General features: G+C 43.6%; 1 protein-coding gene across 4 annotated transcripts in view; it reads left to right on the top strand.

Moving 5' to 3' along the window:
• Rapgef2 (Rap guanine nucleotide exchange factor 2) overlaps positions 1 to 17,758 on the top strand; it is a 244,689-nt gene that overhangs the window by 73,451 nt on the left and 153,480 nt on the right. For all 4 annotated transcript variants that reach the window (XM_052732160.1, XM_052732159.1, XM_052732162.1 and 1 more), the window contains exons 3-4: positions 1,920 to 1,976; positions 16,672 to 16,755. In XM_052732160.1, the coding sequence (XP_052588120.1) occupies positions 1,920 to 1,976; positions 16,672 to 16,755 (141 nt within the window). The remainder of the gene's footprint in view (positions 1 to 1,919; positions 1,977 to 16,671; positions 16,756 to 17,758) is intronic.

Genomic DNA, 17,758 nt, shown 5'->3' with positions numbered 1-17,758 from the left:
TGATCTTCAGGCAAGCTTTATTTCTTCAAAATATCATCACAGCCCAGCCATGTGTAGTGTTGGAAACAGTCATCCAGTTGAAATGTATTGTCTTCCTGAGCATTATGGATTAGTAGTTACTATTTTATAGATGCATTGAGATTGCTAAGAAATAACCAAATCATAGTTGTTACACTGGTTCTCAGGGAGATCATGGTGCTTTTGCTTAACCTCATCTCTTGAGCCTCTGGGTCCACATCTGTGAAATCCAGTTATGGCGGTTACGAAGTTGTTTTTTCCTTGCCCATTTGGTATTTGTTAGAAGATTTCAAATGAAATGTGATAAAGTTGTATCCTATTGCATAAAATAGCCCTATGTATGGCAGTGTTGTAAACATTAATTTTTTTTCACTACTTTGTGGGAGAAATCCAATCACATTCTGAGAACAATGTGAAAGACCTGTTTCAAGGAAACTTGTGATGATTCTTTGGTGAAGTAAATAAATCTTTGTAGTACAAATGTGAAAAAGTTGAACATATACAGAGAAGATAAAAAGAAAAAATAATTATAACCCAGTCTGTTAAAAGCATTGATTCTGCTTCTGAATTAAGCGAAATCAGGAGATATAGTTCCAAGGAAGAACTAAGTGTGTTCTGGAACAACCTGGTCCCGGTATATGAGAACCAGCCCGAAAGTGCAGTGAGGACAGACAGGCAGGCAGGCCCAGGCCTGAACATGGTGAACTTCCAGGATAGAACTGCAGTCCTAAGGGCGGCAAGCCTAGTCAGTGGGCCTGGGTGAGTTAGGTCAGAAGTAGGAGGCTTCTAGAGCCTGCAGGACAAAAGTGACTTCATTCCAGTTGTATTGGATGTGATTTTCCTTAAGCTAACACCCAGGTATCACTTACTCTACTGATTCTAATGGCATCTGGGTCAGTGTTGTAAAATTCCATATCCCACCCAAATGGTTTTGAATGTTTGAAGTATGTTGAAATACTGCATCCAGGGAAGCAGACCGACCAGGGTTACTTAGAGGCAGTCATGGCCATTTTGATTCAAGATGGCTGTAAGCATGTCAAGCTGAATCCCTGCATGGGGGATGGAGGGAAGAATAAGGTAAGTGAGCATCCAAGAGTTTTTGTTGGGTCAGCAAACAGGGGAAGGATCTCAGTGTTCCCTGGTTGGGGAATAGCAGTTGTCCAAAATGAGGGTGCTGTTGGAATGCCATGCTGTGGCAGCTTCTTCATGAGAAGAAATCATTACGTTATCATTCCTGTGTATTTTGGAAAAGTTAATTGGTATTAATAGAATAAGATGTTTCTAAATGATGCAATTCTTGAGATAAGATAATTCTTAGATATTCTTGAATATTTAAACATTATTCATTTTCACAGTTTGTTTCTTTTCTTCCAGTCAGGGCTGTATCAGATGAAATAACAAACCCTTCAGTTCTAAAGTCTCCATTTGCTCACTCATGATAAAAACACTGGGTCAATAGAAGCCTACATTTGCTTGAAATTCCATACTGTTCAGTACCCATTATTAGTGTCGAGCTGTGAGTGATGTTATCACTTTTTAAATTACTAGGGTTTCCTTTCTGACTTTTGGGTTCCTACTCCTCTAATGTGTTTACCTTGGGAAACACACTGTCTGCCTGCCATTTACAAAAGTGTGTAATAACCTACTCCATAGAGTACACATGGTGAAGCTCGGCTCCTGTTAGATGCTGCATTTTCTAGCACACAGGTGGGACAGATTTTAATCTGTTTTATTGAATTGTAACTAGTACCCTGGATATCCAGTTTGAAGATAAGTAATTTCGATGAGCATGCAAGCATATGAAGTAATAAACTTGACATTTCACCCTGTGGCTCATTAATGTATTGTAGCTGTGTTTTTCTAATGGCACCTGTTGAACTCACTGGCTTTCTCTTTTACAGGTTGATGTGCGAAACTGTGAGGTATGAAAGACATGAAGCAAACGAAGTTTTATACTAGTAGGTATTCCTTTCTGATTATATGTTGTATGATGAGTAGCCAGCTCCTTCAACTATTACTGGGGATTAGCAGCAGCTGGCTCAGTTACCCTGGCCTCTCAGGAGGATGGGGCTTGGGGAAGTTAACTTACTTTCCACAGTTTAGAAATTGGCGCCATTTGAACTGTTTGTAGTATTAAAATGGCCAGTTCACATCTGTGTTTACATCTCTCGTGGTAGATACATGATTTTGTGTTGTCAAGTATTCTCTGTTCTTGTTGTTATGAAATATGAAGAAGCTCACAGTCTTCCCCGCATAACAAACAGATCTTCCCACAGCCACAGCAGGTGAGCTGCACGGTAGCCCAGGCATCACAGCTCAGTCTAGAAACAGCAAAATGAGCTTCTACATCTTAGGTAAAGTTTATTTTTAAAATTGTACTATTTTTTTTTTTTTTTAAAGATGTGGAACAGGGGGCTGGAGAGATGGCTCAGAGGTTAAGAGCACTGGCTGTTCTTCCAGAGATCCTGAGTTCAACTCCCAGCAACCACATGGTGGCTCACAACCATCCGTAACGAGATCTGGTGCCCTCTTCTGGCCTGCAGGCATACACGCAGGCAGAACACTTTATACATAATAAATAAATAAATCTTAAAAAAATAATAAAGATGTGGAACATATTTCTTAAAAACTACCCACTGACTTTGAAAGAATGCGATAAGTACAGAGGAAACAAATACTGGCATTCTAAGCATGTAGGGTGCTTTGCTGTATACCCTAGTTGATAATATTTACTACAGAGACTGCTGTGCTGACTCCATCCCGTGTCTCAGAGCGCTTACTGAAGTAGGTACTCCTTTTCAGGCATATCACAGGGAGTACTTACTGAGAGAGAGAAAACGACAGCTACTCTCTGAAGGAGTTTGTAATCTGTAGAGGGAGGAAGAAATGGAATAACAGGGAAAAATGACAAAATTGGGATACTCGGGAGCATAAAGATGCAGGAAGAGAGAGGGAGCCTGAGAGCTACCGGAGCCCTTTGAACTGGGTCTCAGGTTGTGTTCCGTAGTCTACCGAGACCTTAGCGGGGCATTCTAAATAGTGTGTCAGAGGTGCAGGTGAAGCAGGCTGACTGTGCAGGGGTGCAGGTGGCGGGCCCCACTCAACACTCTGATACTGTGGCGGTCGTGAGCCACCGTGTGGGTGCCGGGAAGTGAACCCCGAGGTCTCTGCGTGAAGTCAGCACCACTGGCTGCTGAGCCATCTCTCCAGCCCATTAGGTCTCATTGAATATGTAGCTTGGTGGCTGGTTTTCAAACAACAAAGCACTGTGACTCAGTGCCCCCAACCCTTCGTGTACCCGCAAAGGCAGTACACATGGATGCAGGGGAACAAGACGGTTATGTCAAGGTGACATGGTGACAAGGTGGATGTGAAAGGGAATAGCTGAGGAGCCAGCTGCAGGTATGTGAGGGAGGGAGAGCCTGGACACATAGGCAGGGGTAGGATTTGGAGAAGTTGGTGGGTGGGAGTTGGCATAATTCTTAGGCTGTAGCACATGAAACTGATTGCTGTTCATCCAGCTGTTGTAAATGCTCCAATGGCAGAGCGTATGTAATAGTAACCAAGGAATAATTGGTAGTGAGTGTGGTGATATTATGTTCCCCAATATATTGTGCATCCTGATAAACTTATCTGGAAGATCAGAGAAGCAGAACAAGCCAAAGCTACCTTACCTTGCCAATTCCTCAGCTGATCCTGTTTCCTCAGACTGGAAGCCTCTGATCCTCATTCAAATGGATCTCAGCTGAACTGCTGCTCAAAAGCCTAAAAACTTAACTAGGCTCTAGTTCCTGGTCCTCATGCCTTATATACCTTTCTGCTTCCTGCCATCACTTCCTGGGATTAAAGACGTGAGTCACTATGCCTGCCTGTTTCCAGTGTGGCTTTGAACTCACAGAGATCCGTATGGATCTCTGCCTCCGGAATGCTAGGATTAAAGGCATGTGTGCCGCCATTTTCTGGCCTCTATATCTAGTGGCTCTTCTGTTCTCTGACCCCAGATAAGTTTATTAGTGTTCACAATATATTGGGGAACACAGTATCACCACAAGTGAGAACCGACCACAGAAAGAAAAATGCTTTTAATGTAGTTCTGAGGAAACTGAAGTATAAGTAATTGCAGTACTTGCCTCCTTTTGGAACCTGTGGAGTAGGTGTGCAGACGCCCAGGCAGGAACTTCCTGTGAATGTTGTTATATATAATGAAGCAGTTCCATGAGGGGTGACACTAGCTTCCTGTCGTTTTGTCCTTCCCCTCGGATGTGTGATTTGACAGTGAGCTGGTGGCCGATGTATAACGGGCGCTTCCTGCTGGCTACCATAAGTGCCTGATGTGCATTCCTTTCTTCACTCTTTGTAGATGTCCGGTGGGTCAGCTGTTCTCATCGCCCCAGTTTTCCATGCAGGAAATGCAGCTTTGGCAAGATCAGGCATTCCTCTAGCTCCTACCACTTGAAGTGGGATCTGGACCTGAGCCCAGATCTTGGGGTTTTTGCAGCTTCCCCTCTTGCCTCAGTCACCAACATTTTTTGACCCCTTTTGTCCTAAAAATGATAATGTTCTTGCACTCAATCACCACCTGTCACCACCCTCCCCAAGGCCTGGGACTTGGCACTCCTGTCTTCACAGTCATAGTTCACTAACAGTGATTATTTATTGCCCTTTTTCTTAGAGGTGTTCCAGAGTCTTTGAACATCCTGGGTATTTGTTTTTACACGTGCTGACAAGGCCCAGTCTCGTAGTCTTAAATGCAGTGTGTTTGACTTGGTTCTCCCGGTTGCTCACATATATCTGTTTAGAATTAGGTACCAGTGGTAGTGAGCGATGAGAAGTCTGGATATGGATACGCAGTAAATCTTGATTTTTGTAGGAATAAAACTTCGTTGAGTCTAACTGCAGATTCGCGTAGTTGTGTACTTGGTGTTTTGCTGATGTACTTACAAAGTGTAAATGAGGCATTTCCTTTTGTGGTCCTGTAGCGGGCATGCTTCTGCTCTTGCCAGTTTGTGCAAGTGTAGTTTGAAACTTAAAGAACAGCTGTTGTGGTTTATGTAAATCCACAGTACCTTAATTATACCCTCTTTTGGGGAGCTGCTCTGAGGACCTCGGATGGAAATGACTGATCTTGTTCTCCCTGGAGCGTGGTCTGAAGACTAGGGCAATCAGAATATCGATGGCTTTCAGACTTTGCTTTTATGAGCAAGAGATGACTAACCATTTTCCTTACTGTGTTTGTGTGCCATGGCTTTAATAATCTCACCAGGTAAATATGGCATTCTTTTGATCTAACACTATACTACATCTTCCTCATCTTCAGACTGGGAACAGTAACGTCATTTCTTCAGAGTAAGATGTACATATCCTTTGACCAGCAGCTCTCCTCAGGGTGCACTCACCTCTGCTGAGGGCTTGGGCACCCCTTCTGAGGGCTCTTGCATTCCTCCTGAGGGTGCGTGCACCCCTACCAAGGAGATGTGTGCCCTTCTGATGCCTCAACCCCAGTGCTCTGGGGGCTGAGGTAGGGGAGGAGGAGCAAGGAGGAGGCTGGACTAGTTACAGAGTGGCGCCCTCCCTGGCCAGCAAAGAAAAAGAGAGTAGTGAAAATCACAACATGCCATCAGATAAGTGGAGGGTCATCAACTGGGAATGTACTGAGGAACTCTCTGACTGGGACGTTTCACAGTGCAACACTCTGGCCCGTGTGCTCTGGCTTTGCCTAACTGGCTGGCCAGCCTCGTAATTTGCATTTACTGGACAGTTATATTTAAAGTGTTTAGAACCTGTATCAAGAAGTCAGCCGTTGGAGACATATGCATACCCTCAACATACGCAGCTGTGCCTCAGTGGTCCTTTCCCCATGCAGATCTGATTGAATGCTTTGGTTTCTAAGAGTTTTTGTAGCACTTTAAGGGTTTATCTATTTCAGGAGAGGAAATTGTTCCTCTGTGAAACAGCAGCTTTGAGGCCTATTCAGTCTTGCGAAAGCCTTTTCATTTGCATCTGTAAATGCGCCCTTTAGCGGAGAGTGCTCTCTGAGTGCTCTCCTGCTAAAAGCAGTCTGCTTCCCTGTTGGCTTGGCTTGGCTTTGTGGTCATAGGGCAGACACCTCCCCTTTGCTGCCCTCCTCACTGGGCTCCCCCTGACTTGGCCTGGGGCATTACTCTCTTCTCTCTAACACCTGCTTAGCTCTTTCTCTCTCCTGCCCCAGTAGAGAGAGAGGTCTTTTTCCGGTGCAGTGATGGTATCCATTCTCCGAAGCCCCCTCTGCCTTTTATGGATGGTACACAGCCTCAGGGTCTCCCATCATGGAGAAATGTCTCCTTTGACCTCTTCCCCTTCTTCAACAATTGCATCATATAGTTTCTCTTTTCGGGATTGGCTGAGGGGGCTTTGATTTTAGATTATAGTCTTTGTAAATTACTAAGTAAGTACCTCATCTATGATTTATTTTGTGTTGTTTTACCTCTCGCAAAAAAGCTTTGCTTCCTTTCATTTCTTACCCAGAGATATGTAACTCCTACTTTGAAATAATCTTCTCTGTCCAAGTTTTAACTATTTTAACACATGCTTATGTGTATACAAACAAAATGACAAAAGTAAGGTTTTAATTTATTTGGAAAAAAGAAATCACAGTCTCTTTAAAGAATTGGCCTTAGTGCAGATGAGGCTATTCCTCTGCAGGCTGGCATGTTTATTGAAGGTATTTTTGTCTCAAGTTTTCTATGAAACTGCCTGCTGAATTAAAAACCACTATTTAATGTTTCTTGATTGACGAGACTTACTTTTTATGCATTCTGATCATGTGGACTGGGAATGCTACCAACTAGTTTGCAGAGACGGATTGGGCTTTGAGTGAGATTGGGTGTATCTGTAGATTCTCCTTAACCTTTCTGAGAGCTGAATCACTCCAGGTGAGAACAGGTTTCTGGTGAGGAGGAAATGATAGTGTGTAAATCACTGCCCCTTAGCAGTTTCCAAGTCAATTTTCAGGTTTGACTGCTTGTTTAAATTTGATTGTTCCTCAAGCTCTTGGATGTGTCCTCTGCTCTTAATGTAGCTGAATCATTGATTTGACTTATTGTAATGCATATGCAGTTTATATCATCTTCGTTGAAAAAAATGTTCATTCAGTAACTTCCTAACTCCTAGGGCGATGCTCCATTTCCTTTCCAAGTGAATTCTATTAACTTAAGAATGGCAGCATTAAGAGCCCCTAGACTGTCTGGCTTTGTTAGCTCCTTATTTTATGTGTTCACGCTGCTGTTTAAATGAATCATCACTGGATGTCCACTTTGTCCCCTGCATTTTCTGCATAAGGCTGAAGATCTTAATACTTTTCACCAGTTCTTTGAGTTCTCCTGGATGGGACTGACTTTGTTGATCTCACACCTGTCATGGTGCTTCTGTTTTTTTGGTTAGTTAGGTTTATTTATTCATTTATTCGTTTATTTTTGAGGCAAGGTGTCATTCTGTAGCCTGACTTGTTCCAGAACTCCAGGTTGACCTCAGACCTGCAGTGATCCTCCTGCTTCAACCTCTTGAGTGCTGGAAACACAGGTGTGTCACTCCCAACTTTTACACCAGCTTTTAAAAGTGAAGTAATTATTTTTACAGTTTAGGACTTTGAGGAAACAGGAATTACCTTCTACCTTTTAAATGTTATTTGTTTTCATATCATGGACATTAACATTTACATCTCTGTTAGTATAATGAACTATATTATTTTATGATTAAACCTTGCTGTTCTGAAGGTGGAAAGTAAAATGCTAAAGTTTTTTTTTTTTTTTAATTTAACTCTTCTTCAAGTTCTTTCTGTAATACACACATGACTATGTATGAGGTGATGTCTTGCTTGATCAGTTGCTCTGCTGTGGGGCAGCAGTTCTATCTAATGAGCGTTAGCCTGTCTCATTAACTACATAAAAGTAATTGATGGAAATGTTGTCTTTGAGTTTGTAGCTCCAAATCTTATCAAAGGAGCAAAAGAAACACAGTTATCCAACTTTGTAATAAACAGTAATAGACGTACTATGGCGAAAAGTACCGAGATGACTGTGTATCTGGAAAGCCATCTGCATGCTGGCAGGCAGCCAGGGTTAGAACTTTTTAAGACTTGGAACAGTGTGTTCACAGGAAGCCCTGCCCAGCTGCAACAGTAGCAAGTGTGGCTGGAAGAGCCTCCAGGGCTCTTGGTCTTGAAAACCTCTGACCGGAGCAGTCTCAGGATGATTTATCATACGTAAATGAAATCATTTTCACTGTAGTTTTTTTTTTCCCTTTCACAATTGTGTATTGAGCGTACAAGTCTAAGCTGGCCAGAAGACCCGAGTCACAGTAGAAATGAGCAAAATGCAAGCTCCCTGCTTTCTTTAGGGCTTCAATTAAGGGGACCTGCCTGTGGGGTCCCTCTGCCTGTGGGGTCCCTCAGCCTGTGGCCCTGGGCAGTGGAGCTTTCTGATTGCCTGATGTCACCGAGTGAGCAGACAGTCAAGGAAGCAGGTGTTTTCCGGTTTTGGTAGCTCTTGTCCCCACTTGCCGTGGGACCCTTTAGATTTCTGTCAGCTTCCCCCCCCCCCCACAATGATATGTGGACACAATTGTACTGTGTGATGGGCGAACATGGTGCATGTTCCTACCTGCTCTGACCCCCAGATGCGGCACACTCCCAGGCTTCACTTTCTGCTGCTCTGGCTGTGATTGCTGTCTCCTGGCCCAACCGTTCAAATGCCCAAGGAAGTGCAGAGAGGTGCTTCCTGGATCCCTCTTGCTGGTGCCATGCAGTGTGACACTCCCCTTGGAGAGCTCTGGCTTCTGTTTGGCTGCTGTGATTCTAGCCCGTCTTCTCTGACTGGCAGTGTTGGGCTGAAGGCTGTGTGAGCCCCAGTGCCTTGTCCTCACAGCCCACTCCTCTCCTCAGCCTGTGTGGGGTGGCCTTCACTGTGTCATGAGACAAACCTGCAGTCGGCCTCTCCTTCCGTTTTCACATTGCATTCTGAAAACAACTTTTCAGAAGTCATTTTCTGGCCTGACAGTGATGCTTTTTCCTACTGGATCAGTTTTTGTTTTGTTTTTTAAATGAGCGTTATTCTTTCATCATACAGTCACCCTCCACATGATCACTTGCAATACCTTCCTGCTCTAGCCGTGTGCGAAGTCCTCGCTCATGTGGAGACACTGCCACCCCGTGGATCCGGAGGATATTGCCAAGAAGTTCCTTGAGCTCCACTGTAAAATCCATGCTCACACCTTTGACTTGTAGACCCTTTGATGAGGAATTGCTTGGTATTGTTCTGTTCATTAAGAACACGCCTAAAGGGCCTGCAAAGTGGTTTAGCTAGTGAAAGCGCATGCTGCCTAGGCTGACTGATCCTCCCGGACCCACATAACAGAAGGAGAGAATCTGCTTCTGTAAGTTGCCTTCTGATCTCCATACATGCACCAGGTGCCCTTCCCTGATAAATAAATGCATTTAGTAAAATACTTTAAAAAAAGAGGCCTGTTTAAAAAAAAAAAAACACAAAAGCCAAAAAGCCTACCCAGCAGGCAGGCATCATAAAGTGCATGTATTGGCGGTACTGACGAGTTGGAGACGCGGATGGGGGAAACATGGAGTAATTACGTACTCCCTTGGTGACTGTGCCTCATGAGCTCAGGGAAGTGAGGAGGATGACTTGCTCTACCAGAGAGATGCTCAGCCACTGTCAGGAACTTGAATAGTGATAAAAAACCAAGTTTAACAGAGAAAAGGGACCGTCAAAAGCATCAGGTTTTTTCGAAGACTCTGAGGTATAGGTGGAAAAAGGCATGTTGTGTTAAGTGAGTGTCAGCAGGCAGGACAGAAGCAGTGAAAAGAATTAGTGCTTCTTTTCAGTCTCTGCTGGCAAAGAAATCAACTGTTGTTTAAAACCGAAGTAACTCTGGAAAGAAGCTGGTGATTCCTGGTTTCAAGATTGAGGACCTAGAGCAGTGGTTCTCAACCTTCCTCATGCTGTGACCCTTTAATACAGTTCCTCATGTTGTGGTGACCCCCAACCATAGAATTATTTCATTAATACTTCATAACTATAAATTTGCTACTGTTAGGAATCATAATGCAAATATCTGTGTTTTCCCATGGTCTTAGGCGACCCCTGTGAAAGGGTCGTTCAACCCCCAGGTTGAGAACCACTGACCTAGAATCTTAGAATTTAACTTCATTAGGATTATGTGGCCAACAGGGGAGAGGGGACCACTAACTGAGCTTCCTGCATGTGGTCTGATCAGGATATTGAACTCTGTCCCATCAAAAAACTGTGACGGTAACACAAGCGTGTCATAGTCTTGATTACCTGAGCATTGATACTGACTAGATATTGCTAGATGAGGCACACAGTTCTGCTCAGTGGGAGGGGCCAGGTCTTAGTCAGGCTTTCTATTGCTATGCTGAAACCCCATGACCCAAAAGAAAGCTGGGGGAGGAAAGGGTTTATTTATTTGGCTTACACATGCATATTGTTGGTCATCATCAAAGGAAGCCAGGACAGGAACTCAAACAGGGCAGGAACCTGGAGGCAGGAGCTGATGCAGAGGCCATGGAGGGATGCTGCTTACTGGCTTGCTTCCCATGGCTTGCTCAGTCTGCTTTCTTAAAGAACCCAGGACCACCAGCCCAAGGATTGCACCACCCACAGTGGGCTAGGCCTTCCCCCCTGAATCACTAATTAAGAAAATGCCTTACAACTGGATCTTCAGGAGGCGTTTTCTCAGTTGAGTTCCCTCCCTTCATATGACTGTAGCTTGTGTCAAGTTGATATATGACTGTAGCTTGTGTCAAGTTGATATATGACAAGCCAGCAGAGGCCATGTCAGTGTAGTTGGAGGAAGAGATAAGCTTAGAATGAAATATCATGGAGAGCCTTGTATCAACATGGTGTGGATGGGATAGGTGCTTTGGCATTCAGAGGGTCCCAGCCACTCCATAAGGTACAAAGAGATCTCGGTGTGTGTGTGTGTGTGTGTGTCAGGCAGCAGGCCTCACAGCAGAGTGGCAGAGTTGTGATGGAACAGACTGGGAAGCAGCCAACACTGTGGCTTATATTAAGGCTCAGTAGAGAATGAGGAAATGTCCATTCCACTTATGGACTTATCATTGTAGTTTGGCTGAGCATGACGCAGGACAGGTCATCTGCAGTGGGTTTCTGTCTGATTATTCTGGAAGCTATCATGATCGCTTTGTGATCTGCTTACATTTTGTTGTGCTGGGCTTTATTATTTCCCTACCTGTTGATGACTAGCAAAACCAGGAACCTTTTAGAATGTTTTGTCAACTTCCAGGCTTTTGCAGCTGTCATTTTGCCTATTGCAGGATGGGATGTGTTGGAATCAAATAAGGGGACTGCCGTAGTTCTTATTCCTAGGCCCTTCTGTAAATTGTGAGTCTTCCCAGAATGTGCGTTTGGCTGGGATTTGAGAGACTTGTAACTTACAACTTTGCTATTTGGTGCTCTTTAGTTTTCATTTTTGCCCATCACTGTTGATTCACACTTGCAGTTATTTAGAAGTAGTCAAGCAAGGTTCTTTCATGATAGCCTTTGTCTTTTCAACAACCCTTGAATATGCCTCTAAGCTCATCATTTTAAAACACAAAACACAAATTAAAATGACACCTGTTGTGTTTAATACACACATGTCTGTTGTTGATTGTTTTCTTAGTCTTTGAGGGCCTGCCAGCTAGCTCCCTAATAAATTACACATGGAGGCTTATTCTTACTTATAAATGCCCAGCCTTAGCTTGGCTTGTTTCTTGCCAGCTTTCCTTAACTTTAAATTATCCCATCTGCCTTTGCCTTGGGGCTTTTCCCGTTCTCTTACTTCTGTAAATCTTACTCTTATTCTGTAGCTTGCTGTGTGGCTGGCCTCTGGAGTCCTCCTCCTTCTCTGGCTCCTTCTTCTTTCTTCTTTCCTCTCAGATTTCTCCCTCTATATATTCTGTCTGCCTGGCAGCCCCGCTTATCCTTTCTCCTGCCTTGCTATTGGCTGTTCAGCTTTTTTATTAGACCATCAGGTGCTTTAGATAGGCAGAGTAACACAGCTTAACAGAGCTAAACAAATGCAACATAAACAAAAGTAACACACCTTAAAATAATAGTCTACTGCAAAGCAAGGGATATAACCAGGCTACAATCTACAACCCCAGAGAAGCTAGGTAAAGAAGAGGATACTAAGAGAGACACACATGGATCGCCCTGGGAAGGGGAAAGGGTTAAGATCTCCTGGGTAAACCGAGACGGGGGAATAGAGGGAATGAGATGGGAGGGGAATGGAGGTGGGAACATGGGGGAGAGACGGGGAGGGAGAGCAGTGAAAGAGATATCTTGACAGAGTGTACCATTAAGGAGATGGGGAGAAAGCTGCAGCTAGGGAAAACCCCAGGAACTCACAAGATTGTCCTCAGCTAAGACTCAGCAGTGGTGGAGAGGGTGTTTGAACTAGCCTTCTCTTGCACCCCTCAGATTGGTGTCTACCCTAATTGTCACCATAGAACCTACACCCGGTAACTGATGGAAGCAGATGCAGAGATCTACAGCCAAGCACTTGGCCAAGATCCTGGAGTTCAGTTGAAGAGAGGGAGGAAGGATTGTAAGAGAAAGGAGGGGGGGCGTGTCAGAAGCATGATGGGGGGAAAACCACAGAAATAGCTGACCCAAGCTAATGGGAACTCTGCATGGGACCAAACTAGGCCCTCTGAATGTGGGTGAAACGTTCTTGATGTGTTTGTGAGTCCCCTGGCAATGGGACCAGGACTTATCCTGGGTACACAAACAGGCTTTTTAGACCCCATTCTCTATGGTGCGATGCCTTACTCAGCCTTGATGCAGGAGGGAGGGGTTAGGTCTGGCTCCAACATGGTATAATAGCCTGTGTTGACTACCCAAGGGAGGCCTTACCCTCTATGAGGAGGGGATGGGGGTAGCTGTGTGTGGGGGAGTGGGAGAAGAGGAGGGAAGGGGAACAGGGGTTGGTATGTAAAAGGAAAGACTTTTTTAAAATAAAAAATTAAATAATAGTCTACAATGTGTGTCTGATTGTGTGAATACTGACAGCAGCTAGGTTTCTTTTGCCTCTTCTTTACTTTGGGGGCTCAGTACTGAGATCTTTGATGAAGGGCCTGTTCATGACTGTCATATAGGATATTTGTTTAAAAGTCACTTCCATCAGTTGTCCATTGATCGGAAATGAGGGAATTTGAGTGGGATCGGTAATTTGGAAAATTAGCATCCTGGATAATTCATGAAATTTAGAGCAACTGGGTTAGTTCTGAAAACAGTGACACCATTGTTACCATTGCTACTACTGCTGTTAACTAGATTCATTGCCAGTGTGTGCAGGAGAGATCTCAATTTTATTTTGTATGTATGCATGTATATCTGTTTATCTACAGAGGCAATGTCTCTCTGTGCAAACCTAGCTGGCTCTCCTGCGTTCAGCCTCCTGGTGTGCACCGCCATGTGTGGCTTGACACTGTGTAAACCCAGAACTGTTTCCTGCTGCTACTGCAGTCCTACATTGTTCTTACAACTCTGGTTGCATTTTAAAAGGCAAACTTTTCACTTCACACGTGTGAAAGTCAGACCCTCTGGTAACAGCTGCTCTAAGCATAGACTGTAAGATCAGAGACTTGGTGTAGCCAGAGGCTTTTCCGTTCTGCTCGGTCCCATAGCCCCTTTTAAAATAATCACTCAGAGGCTTAATATTACTTATAAATGTTTGGCTGATGGCTCAGGCTTATTACTAGCTAGCTCTTACACCTTAAATTAACCCATTTCTTTTTTTTTTTTTTTTTTTTTTGGTTTTTCGAGACAGAGTTTCTCTGTGTAGCTTTGCGCCTTTCCTGGGACTCACTTGGTAGCCCAGGCTGGCCTCGAACTCACAGAGATCCGCCTGGCTCTGCCTCCCGAGTGCTGGGATTAAAGGCGTGCGCCACCACCGCCCGGCAAATTAACCCATTTCTATTCATCTATGTATTGCCACGTGGCCATGGCATTACTGGTTTGCTGACATGTTGTTCCCTGGGCAGCTGGCTGGTGTCTACTAGACTCTGTTCTCTTTCTCCTGTATTTCTGTTTGGGTTTCTCACCTGGCTCTCTCCTGCTTTGCCATAGGCCAGAGTAGCTTTATTTATCAACCAATGAGAGCAACACATATTCACAGTGTACAGAAGGCTATCTCACATCAATTCAGAATGGCTGATGTAGTGCTTCGGGAGAGTTAGGAGGATCTAATAGAAACCGATTTTTTAGACATGGTATTTCGCAGTGGAATTTTCACAGTGGAAAGTGAACACGTTCTGTAGAGGATGGATACCAAACAAAGAAAGGAGAGGTTGTTTTTAGCTCATGCTTTCCAGGACATCTTTAAAATAGGATGTACTATTTTATATTTTTAGTTATTACGAGTTTACTACACCAAAACCTTGAATCGTAAGAGGGGCAGTACAACAGTAAAGAAGTCGTGTCTGTCTTGGCACAAAGTAAGCGGTTAGTATACTCAGTAAGTGCTTGGTGATGGAATGATCTCTGCAAATGCCATCTCTGAAAGCATGACTTCTGCAGGTTAGCCCTGGAGTCTCTTGGAAAGAGAAAAACTCATCTTTATTACCTTTAGCTCATCTGCAATGGACACTGCCGTTTGATGGCTTTGAGTTCCATCACTTGCAGCAAAACAGAGAGAATTAGCAAGAAGAGGCTCATTCTGTCACTGCTTACGGGCCTGTGGTGAGATACAGCATATCCTGGTGAGGTACAGCATATCTCGGTGAGGAATGGAGGCTGAGAAAACTGTTTCCTCTGTGATGGCAAGAAACAGAGAGACCAAGTCTCATAGCCTCTCCCTTCAAGGACACAACCCCAGTGACCTAACGTCCTCTTTTTAGGCCACAAATATTAAAGATTTCATCACCTCCAGCAGCATCAGGGTCTCAGGACAAATCTTCAACACATGGGCCTTTGAGGGGTACTTATCCAAACTAGAACAGCACCTGTCAGACAAATTCAAGTCAGTGATAGTGATTGAGACCCATTCTCTTATTTCCATACCTTTAAATCTGTGCCATGGATTTCCTGATAGGAAGAGGCAAACCTAATTATAGAGTAATCAGTGGGTATTCAGGGTGCCCGAATACTTGCTGTCGAGGTATTTCATCCGCTCTGAACGCAGGTTGCCTGTCAGTGGTGTGTGTGTTTGGTGACGGGTGACAGGAAGACTGTGTCGATAAACTTCACTCTGACTTTGTGTGTATTAATTTGCCTTTAGAGGTGACAGACGTGAAATCACCGAGAAGTCCGTCACCGTTGCATTCTCTGTGTCACCACAGACCTCGGTGTCATGTGCGATGCCTCTAAAAGATGGGATAATTATTATTTGTAGGCAGTTGTCATTATTCATTTGATCCTGTTGACTTGCGCAAGGCTGTGTGCACAGCAATAAACCTTAATGTCTTACGTTTTTAAGATTTGATTTCCTTGGGGGCTAGAGAGATGGCTCAGTGGTTAAGAGCACTGCCTACTCTTCCAAAGGACCCAGGTTCAGTTTCCAGCATCCACATGGCAGCTCACAACTGTCTGTGACTCTAGTTCCAGGGGATTCAAAACCCTCCTCAGGCCTCTGCAGGCTCCAGGCTAACATGTGGTGCATGGACATACATGTAGGCAAAAGACCCATATACATAAAATCATCAAAAAAAATATTTTATAGCTTAAAACAAAGATTTCATTTTTCGGTATCAACCTGTTTCTGATAATGGTAACATTGTGAAAACATATTAAAATGCATTTATAAATTTCCTTTTTTTCTCTTTTCTAATACAATGTCTTATCTTCTGTTATCAGAAAAAGTTGAAACTAGTTTTGAGCCTAGCAAGGGGTAGTTTTTGGCACAAACTAGAAGGTAATAATAGTACAGTTACCTTCTACTGAGAAGATGTGGTGGTTAATATTGTCACCTTGTCAGATACTACTTACATTCAGGAGTATTTAACAGTGTCCCCCTCCCCCCCCAACTGTGTATGGTTAAATTGAAATGACCACCACTAGGGGGTGGTTTGCGTCGGGCAGAGATGATGTCTGTACAGTGGAGTCTCCCCCATAGGAGAGATTATTTCCACAAAGGAAGGAAAGTTCAGAAGGTTATACTTTTTTTGGTAAGAGGGAGTAAATAAGTAAGCATCTAACTGGCTATGCACTTACATACGTCAGGAAACTTGGAATGCTGTTTGTGATGGAGAAGTGTGAGAGAAAGGTGGAGAAAAGCTTGACTGGACTGAGTTCTATGCAAGTCTGAGTGTTTTCTTTCACTGAAGCAAGTGAAAGTATTTCCTGCTCAAAAAATTAGACCGAAAAATAAAACCTGGAATGACAGGTGCTGATAGATGTAAGGAAAATTAAAAATACTTAAATAAACCAGTGGGTGTCTTTAGCTTATGTTTTAGTGATAATAGTGTTTAAGAGCACCTCTAATACTCGGTAATAAGTATTTCAATTATGTTGTATGCTGGCGCCTTTTGTGAGTCTGGGTGCCGTAGCACGGATTGCTATACCATCTGCTATATATATATTTTGATTTTTGTTGCTGTGGATTGTCATCTGATTTCTGTTTCCTTTGTCTTTTTTTTTTCAGTCCTGATGATATCGGCACCTGCTGGTATATACTCCTTTCTGGTTCCGTGTTCATTAAGGAATCCATGTTTCTTCCAAGGAGCAGGTATGGTGTAGATGTAATGATCTTGTGTATAATGCAATGATCTTGAAGCTCTTTCTGCAGCATTGAATTATTTCGCCCAGTTACTCTACTGATACAAGCAAGGCGGTGCTTTGGAGTTGTTACACATACGTGTTTGCTTTCTTTTTTTCCACATGCTTGTTTTATGTCATAAAGACTGTTCTAATTTCCTTAGCAAGGAATGGGTGAAAACGTGCTGGTGACATGAAAAGTTGTTAAATGACTGTGTCAGCTGTGTTTTGGGACATTTTTGTTCATCGCAAATAAAATTAGTTTCAGGTTGACTTTGGTAAAGAAGAACTAACCTATGAGATGCAGTGATACGAACCTCTGAGGCCAGCTGAGAATGTTCACTGAGATCACAAGGGACTAGAAATGAAGCCAGAAACTGCCTTTGACTTCACTGCCTCTAAGGACCATATGGCCTCTCCTCGGCTCTGCATCTGTCTGTAGATTGGCTTTGTGCTTCCTCTCCCCGTGACTTTGGCGTGCGTGTGATGACTGTTGATTTATGACCTTGTGTCGCTAAGACTTAGGCTGTTTGCCTGTTTTCCTTAGATACTTTAGGATGTAATCAGATTGGCTTAGCTGGGGCAGGTATGCACCTCTGGTCCAATGAATGATGGCCAGAAAAGCTCATCTCCTAAAACATGCCCACCTGTGTTAAGGTTAGCTACTGTGTTTCAGGAGAGATTTCTTTCTTTCTGATTATGAATTTATCACAAATAGCCTTTTATTTGGTTTTAACCAAGTATTTTAGTTATTAAATATTTAAATTGGTTAAAATGTAATCTCATCTTTCTGTCACCTAACTTCTCTGCATTCTGGTTAAGTAATTTTGAAAGGATAATGTTAAGAATTTAATTTAGAGGCTGGGGAGAATGCTTGCTGCTCTTTCAGAGGACCCAAGTTCGATTTCCAGCCGCCATGTCCAGTGTTCACAGCCACCTGTAACTCTAGCTCCAGCACCCTCTTCTGGCATCCA

Source organism: Peromyscus californicus, unplaced genomic scaffold (genome assembly GCF_007827085.1).
Source record: "Peromyscus californicus insignis strain IS unplaced genomic scaffold, ASM782708v3 Scaffold_9__1_contigs__length_137607984, whole genome shotgun sequence".
Lineage (NCBI taxonomy): Eukaryota > Metazoa > Chordata > Mammalia > Rodentia > Cricetidae > Peromyscus > Peromyscus californicus.
Note: the sequence above shows the minus strand (reverse complement) of the source record. Positions and strands in the feature narration are given on the sequence as shown.